The sequence below is a fragment of the Thamnophis elegans genome, chromosome Z, assembly GCF_009769535.1.
Source record: "Thamnophis elegans isolate rThaEle1 chromosome Z, rThaEle1.pri, whole genome shotgun sequence".
Classification (NCBI taxonomy): domain Eukaryota; kingdom Metazoa; phylum Chordata; class Lepidosauria; order Squamata; family Colubridae; genus Thamnophis; species Thamnophis elegans.
This window is the reverse complement of record NC_045558.1, coordinates 139,213,550-139,221,615: the sequence shown is the minus strand read 5'-3', so window position 1 is coordinate 139,221,615 and position 8,066 is coordinate 139,213,550. Positions and strand designations below refer to the sequence as shown.

The following is an 8,066-nucleotide window of genomic DNA, read 5'->3' as shown; positions in this document are numbered from 1 at the left end:
GCTTGATGCCTTAATGTTTAAATTTAGAGGTATATATATATATAAAAAAAAATCTGAATAATCTGAAATCCTATTAGAAATCATGTTGTGCATGGATTTATAAATATGATATTTAACCCAGTTTACAGACTCTATTACCTTTTTTTTAAGGAATAGCAAAAATGTGAATGCTCACGCAAAGACAATAATGGGTAGATCACCCTCTCTGCTCCCAGAATGGGCTTCCCAATAAGATAATTTAGGTTCAAGAGTGTGACACAGATAACATTTTAATATCATTTAGAGAATTAAAGCCAAAAGGGGGAAAAAATCCAAATTAATAGCAGATGGAAGAGGTAGAAAGAATGAAAAAAAATCATACCTGAGGTGACGGTGACCATCGTTCCTTTGCCCCAGTTGTAGAAGTTGTCACGCCAAGACAATTAAATACAAACCATGTACAAAACCCTAAGAATTATTTTGCCCATTCCAGACCATGACAAGCGACTTAGATTAAAACTACAGTAGCTAAACAAAAATATACTTTGAATATCTTTAGAAGACAGAAAATTCCTCAGGACGAATCAAATTACTAAAGAAAAAAAATCCTTGAGTTCCTAACCTTAAGGCAATATCTATCTATCTATCTATCTATCTATCTATCTATCTATCTATCTATCTATCTATCTATCTATCTATCTATCTATCATCTATCTATCTTGTGGCAAAATGATTTCAGATTTTGTTATTTAGATTTGGAGATGTATAAAATCTCTGGATGTTCAGTGACGCTACTGTAGAGTCATTTGATGCCTTAATATCTTAATATTTTAAACAACAAATAATCTGAAAACCTTTTAGAGGCATGTTCTGGATGAATTTGTGAATAAGACATTTAATTTAGGATAGAGAATGGATGATTTTTCAACAGCACCCATGCAATGGGTCGTTCAGGGGCATTTTGAAATAGATAGCAGATTTACTCCACTTATCATTTTAAAAACAACAGAAAATAGGGAAAAATCCCACAAAATCCTTAAAGACAATCGGTATAAAGAACAACAATAACAAAAAAACTAGTTTAACTTACCATTAGAGACTGTCACGCTAGTTCCTTGTCCCCAAGCATCAAAAGCATAGTCACAGTGATTTTAATTCCATTACAACTTTGCAAAAACCCTGTGGGCTGGTTATCAAGAGTGCTGGTGATGAAAACTAGCTAACATTCACATTTATCAGGAAGGAACTTAATTTAATGGAATGAAGATGGATCTTAATTTTCACAGAAGTTCCGATCAGCAACTTCTATGCACATATCCTTCAAGGAATCCATTCCGCCTATCCCGTCACTTAAAAATCCATACATTTTCCGTAAAGATCTCCACGGTTTCACAACAATCTATTTTTTACATTTCTGTGAAGTCAAATTGCAACTGGAATATCAATGCTTACCTGAAGTGACGGTGAGGGGAGGACTTGGTCCAAAGACATTAAAAGCGTAGTCCCAGGGATTTTAATTTCATGACAGTTGGACAAAAATTATCTCAGTCCCAACTCTCTGGGGCCCTTGATGTTACATCTGCCCAGCTCTTGTTGTTTTCCATTCCCTGTTTTTAATTACGCCTCCTTTCTGCCTTATATTCATATTCACAATTCTACTCTCTTTCTCTTTAATTAAATTTTAAATCATGACATCCATGTGAAAATATAATACAAAACCTTCATTTCAAATTGCAATGACTGGAATTCATTAGCCTCAATAATCTAGGTGACACTAATAATCCCATAAATTAACCTGACTATTGCATATGAGTAAAAACGTAGTCATTGCCTCCCATTGAGAAAATTATCATGCATGGAGAATGGTTTGTTTCTTCACTTGGAGTGAATAGATGGACAGACAGACAGATAGACAGACAGTCAAACAGAGATAGATAGATAGATAGATAGATAGATAGATAGATAGATAGATAGATAGATAGATAGATAGATATAATTCAAATAGACTTAATTGGATAACAGACAGCAATTTTGCACCAAATAAGAGCTCTGTGGAATTCCTACAAAATTCACCTCATCCTACATTTCTCCTATCTCTATTTTAGTGAAATTTGAAATTAGACCGCTATTGCTGTATAATTAGCCCCCAATAATTAATATCTATGACACCGGCAACTAGTCCAGTGTTTAAAGAATTTTTTAAAAAAAATACTGAGTAAACCTTTTAACCTTAGAAAAAAATAAATGAAATAGGAATAATTTTGTTTTTACCTGTAGTGACGGTCACTTGAGTTCCTTGGCCCCAATAATCAAAGTAAGCATAGTTACACCTTGTTCAATTTCTAATTAGTTCCTTTACAAAAACCACTTAGACGTACGTATAACCCAGAGATGGATTTCTGCCGACATTACTGTCGGTTCGGTGCGTATACAATTTTGTCCGAAGTGGTAGGACCTCACCACTCACATAAATTTTTGCTTTAGGAGAATTTTACTGAAGTTACTTGTTCATTGGCCTAACAAGAAATCTATTCAAACATCAGGAAGTGTTAAAAAAAAATCCCAGCAACCAGAAATAGCAGATTGTTTTCAGAGCATATAAAAATATACACCTAGATAACCTCAACGAAGCAATGGAATATGCCAATTTTTCAAGGCTATAGTGTCCAAGAAGGGTTCTGAAGAGAAGAATAAAATTAAGAATAGATAGTAAGAATTTACTTGAAGTGACAGGGCTAAATTCTCTTTTCCCAAGTGGTTCATTGACTTATTTTCTTTTGAGGGGGAGGGGCAGGTCAATGAAGAAATGAGGGCCCATATTGAGAAGAAGTCTTCATGGCTTTTTGAAGAACCCCTTCCAAAGTAATATGGCTTAGGCTGTGGGGATTCTTAGACTCTTATCCTTCCTTATTTTCTCAGACAGTCGTCAAATATAAATACATTAACCAAATTCATTCAACCCCACTCAATTAATTAAGAGGAAATATTCAGATTCGGCTCTACTTCAATCCCTTACCCCAATTTCTTTGAAACAGCCGTATTGGCATGAATCAAAATTTGGAATGGAAACATCTGTTCAGATGCTTTCCTTAAAGGTTTAACAACAACAACAACAACTACTACTACTACTACTACTACTACTACTACTACTACTACTACTACTTATTATTATTATTATTATTATTATTATTATTATTATTATTATCATTATTATTATTATTAAAGAGTATGCCTGAAACACATATTTAGTTCCTAATACTACACCCCAGGTAGCAAAACAGAAGCTAAATGCAATGTAGACCTTCAAGACAAATTAGCATGCATTGGAATTTAATAGAATTTGAAGAGTAACACAAATATAACAATAAAAGATACCTGTTGTAATGATCGGCCTTGTTCCTTGTCCCCAGTGTTCAAGGTACCAGTAGCCACAGTAATATTTCCAAATGGAAACGTGGGACATAATTCTCGGCAGAGAAGGATGAGTCTCGTGAAAGAACTAGACTAGATATATATTTCCAAGCCAATTTTGAACACAGAATCATTGAACAGTTGGAGAGACACATGGAGATCATTTGATTCCCCACGGACTGTCCAATGCAACCAGGATCTTATTGAGGTCCTACAGGGAAGGACACTGGTGGCATCTTTTGAAAGCCACCTTCCCACCAAAGGTTTTTTTTATTTTTCTACTTGCATTTTTTACGTGCTTTCGAACTGCTAGGTTGGCAGAAGTTGGGACAAATAATGGCAGCTCACTCCATTATATGGTGCTAGGAATTCAAACACCCGAACCGCCGACCTTTCTGATCGACAAGAAGAAGACTCTAAATATAGTGAAACTATTTAGTAGCTCTGAACTTACTGGATCTTTGGAAATGTAGTTTTGGGATATGAATTCCCTCTTCTTTCAGAAGTAGACTCTCATGTATCTATGATACTGTTATGTTGATTATATGCTTCCCAATTAGATGGGTTTACACACCAAAAGAACGAGACACAAGGACGGTTTTTCCCCCGAATGCCATCACTCTGCTAAACAACTAATTCCCACAACAGTGTCAAATTATATTTATTAAGACTGTATTACTATTATTCTTCCCCTCCTTCCTATTACATATCTCCTCCCACTTATGAATATAACCTTGTTGCTTGTATCTCTATGATTTATATTGTTTTATTGTTTCCTAGCATGATTTGATTGCTTATTAGTATCCTATAACTATCACTAAGTGTTGTATCTTGTGATAATTGATGAATGTATTTTATTTTTCTTTATCTACACTGAGAGCATATGCCCCAAAGACAAATTCCTTATGTGTCCAATCTTACTTGGCCAATAAAGAATTTTATCCTATCCTATCCTGTCCTGTCCTTATTCCTATTCCTATTCTTTCCTATCCTTTCCTTTGCTATCCCTATCCTTATCTTTATCCTTATTCTATCCTTATTCCTATTCCTATTCCTATTCCTATTCCTATTCCTTTTCCTATTCCTATTCCTATTCCTTTTCCTATTCCTATTCCTATTCCTTTTCCTTTTCCTATTCCTATTCCTATTCCTATTCCTGTCCTGTCCTGTTCCTATTCCTATTCCTATTCTATTCTTATTCCTATTCTGTTCCTGTTCCTGTTCCTGTTCCTGTTCCTGTTCTATTCTATTCTATTCTATTCTATTCTATCCTTATTCCTATTCCTATTCCTATTCTTTCCTATCCTTTCCTTTGCTATCCCTATCCTTATCTTTATCCTTATTCTATCCTTATTCCTATTCCTATTCCTATTCCTATTCCTATTCCTATTCCTATTCCTATTCCTATTCCTATTCTATTCTTATTCCTATTCTGTTCCTGTTCCTGTTCCTGTTCCTGTTCCTGTTCCTGTTCCTGTTCCTGTTCCTATTCTATTCTATTCTATTCTATTCCATCCTTGTTCCTGTTCCTGTTCCTATTCCTATTCCTATTCCTGTTCCTGTTCCTGTTCCTGTTCCTGTCCCTGTCCTGTTCCTGTTCCTATTCCTATTCCTATTCCATTCTTATTCTTATTCTTATTCCTATTCTGTTCCTGTTCCTGTTCCTGTTCCTGTTCCTGTTCCTGTTCTATTCTATTCTATTCTATTCTATTCTCTTCTATTCTATTCTATCCTTGTTCCTATTCCTATTCCTATTCCTATTCCTATTCCTATTCTATTCTTATTCCTATTCTGTTCCTGTTCCTGTTCCTATTCTATTCTATTCTATTCTATCCTTGTTCCTGTTCCTGTTCTCTATTCTATTCTATCATATCATATCATATCATATCATATTTTATCCTATTCCTTTTCCTGTTCCTGTTCCCTATTCTCTTCTATTCCTATTCCTATTCTATAATATCATATTATATCCTGTTCCTATTCTGTATTCTATTCTATTCTATTCTATTCCATTCCATTCCATTCCATTTCAATCCATTCCAATCCAATCCAATCCAATCCAATCCAATCTAATCTAATCTAATCTAATCTAATCTAATCTAATCTAATCTAATCTAATCTAATCTAATCTAATCTAATCTATTCTCTATATTGAATTCACATTTGGGAGAATAGCAGTTAGACTTAGCAATAGCAATTAGACTTATATACCGCTTCATAGGGCTTTCAGTCCTCTCTAAACGGTTTACAGAGTCAGCATATTGCCCCCACAGTCTGGGTCCTCATTTTACCCACCTCGGAAGGATGGAAGGTTGAGTCAACTCTGAGCCGGTGAGATTTGAACCGCTGAACTGCAGATAACAGTCAGCTGAAGTGGCTGCAGTACAGCACTCTAACCACTGTGCCACCTTGGCTCTATATAGTCCATGGTTGGATTCTTGTGGACTAATGTCCACAGGATATCTTGTTGGTCACCCCTGGAAGTATAATACGAGAAAAGATGGCACTTACTTTAATCCATCCAATGATGGAGAATAGATTTGTCATCCATTGTCCAAAAGAGTTCTCTGAGAACTAAAAGCTAGAAATAAAGGCAATTGGCGGGGGTGGGTGGGCAGGAAAGACTCTCTTCTTAACCCATTTGTAAATTAGTTATGTAGCCATTCCATAAGTTGACGATAGAAGCAAAAAAGATGGGATGAATGGATGTTGATGGGTCTCAGTGTTTTTGGTTGGTTGAATCAGAAGGCTTCCTACTCTACAGAGGAGTTTCTGAGTAGGGATGTGTCACCGTGTGTATCCAGGTTCCACAACAAGAAAAGCCTGATCAAAAACGATTTCCTTCCAGTTTCGGAGAATTTCTTTATGCAAATGATACAAAGAGGCTGTTTCCTCTAATACACGCCAGTTCTACAATACAATACAATAGCAGAGTTGGAAGGGACCTTGGAGATCTTCTAGTCCAACTCCCTGCCCAGGCAGGAAACCCTATACTGTTTCAGACAAATGGCTATCCGACATCTTCTTAAAGACTTCCAGTGTTGGAGCATTCACAACTTCTGGAGGCAACTTCTGTTCCACTGATTAATTGTTCTCACTGTCAGAAAATTTCTCCTCAATTCTAAGTTGCTTCTCTCCTTGATTAGTTTCCACCCATTGCTTCTTATCTCAGGTGCCCTGGAGAACAGTTTGACTCCCTCTTCTTTGTAGCAACCCCTGAGATACTGGAAGACTGCTATCATGTCTCCCCTAGTTCTTCTTTTCATTAAACTAGTCGTACCCAATTCCTGCAACTGTTCTTCATATCTTTCATCCTCCAGTCCCCTAATCCTCTTTGTTGCTCTTCTCTGCACTCTTTCTAGAGTCCCCACATCTTTTCTACATTGTGGAGACCAAAACTGAATGCCGTATTCCAAGTGTAGCCTTACAAAGGCCTTGTAAAGTGGAATTAACACTTCACGTGATCTTGATTCTCTCCCTCTGTTTATGCAGCCTTGAACTGTGTTGGCTTTTTTGGCAGCTGCTGCCCATGGCTGGCTCATATTTAAATGGTTGTCCACTAGGACTCCAAGATCTCTCTCATAGTTACTACTATTGAGCAAGGCACCACCTATCCTGTACCTGTGCATTTCGTTTTTCTTGCTTAAATGTAGAACCTTACTCTTTTCACCTCTGAATTTCATTTTATTAGATAGTGCCCAATGTTCAAGTTTGTCAAGATCCTTCTGTATCTTAAGCCTGTCTTCTGGAGTGTTGGCTATTCCTGCCATCTTGGTGTCATCTGCACATTTGATGAGTTCCCCATTTATTCCCTTCTGGGTGCTTGTAAAACAGCACAGGCATAGCATGCTCCCATTCTTAGCCGTTTTCTCTGAAAAGCCGGTCTACTATGCCTTGAAACAATTCTCCACCATTTGAGTATTTCCTGAAAGATGCAAATCATCTTTATTTTGCACTTTGCACACTGCTCGTGACATAGTTATCGGTGGTGTTGGCTGAACACAAATGAGAAAAAGAAAAATGTACCGTATTTTTCGCTCCATACGGCGAACTACTTTGTCGATCAATAGTGGGTGGAAATGTCTGTGCATCTTAGGGAATGAATATTGCTGAAGCCACCAGCACCCCGCCAGGCTTCACTCTTTAGCTGTTTTTGGCCTTCGTGCACCCCATTTTTGCCCTCTGCACGCCCTGTTTTCAGCCTCCTAAAGGGGGCTGAAAATGGGATGCGTGGTGGCTGAAAATGGGATACGCCCAGGGCGCACGGAGGCTGAAAATGGGACACGCAGAGGCCGAAAACGGGAGTGCATCTTATCGTCAGGTGCATCTTATGGAGTGAAAAATGCAGCAATTTAAATTCAACTAAAGGATGCGGTGGCTCAGTGGCTAAGACGCTGAGCTTGTCGATCAGAAAGTTCAGCAGTTTGGCAGTTCGAATCACTAGAGCCACGTAACGGAGTGAGCTCCCATTACTTGTCCTAGCTTCTGCCAACTAGCAGTTCAAAAGCAAATAAAAATGCAAGTACAAAAATAGGAAACATCTATGGTGGGAAGGTAAAAATGTTCCATACACCTTCAGTGTTTAGTTATGCTGGTGTGTGTGTGTGTGTGTGTGTGTGTGTGTGTGTGTGTGTACACACACACACACACACACACACACACGCACACCAGCATAA

At 37.4% G+C, this 8,066-nt stretch overlaps 1 gene segment (V, D, J or C); it reads right to left on the bottom strand.

Moving 5' to 3' along the window:
- Positions 1 to 1,124, bottom strand: part of LOC116522036 — a gene marked incomplete at its 5' end in the record, with an annotated part of 222,029 nt that extends 220,905 nt beyond the window's left edge. The window contains 1 exon segment of the C gene segment in view: positions 1,070 to 1,124. Within this exon segment, the coding sequence occupies positions 1,070 to 1,124 (55 nt within the window).
- Between the last annotated feature and the right edge of the window lie 6,942 nt (positions 1,125 to 8,066).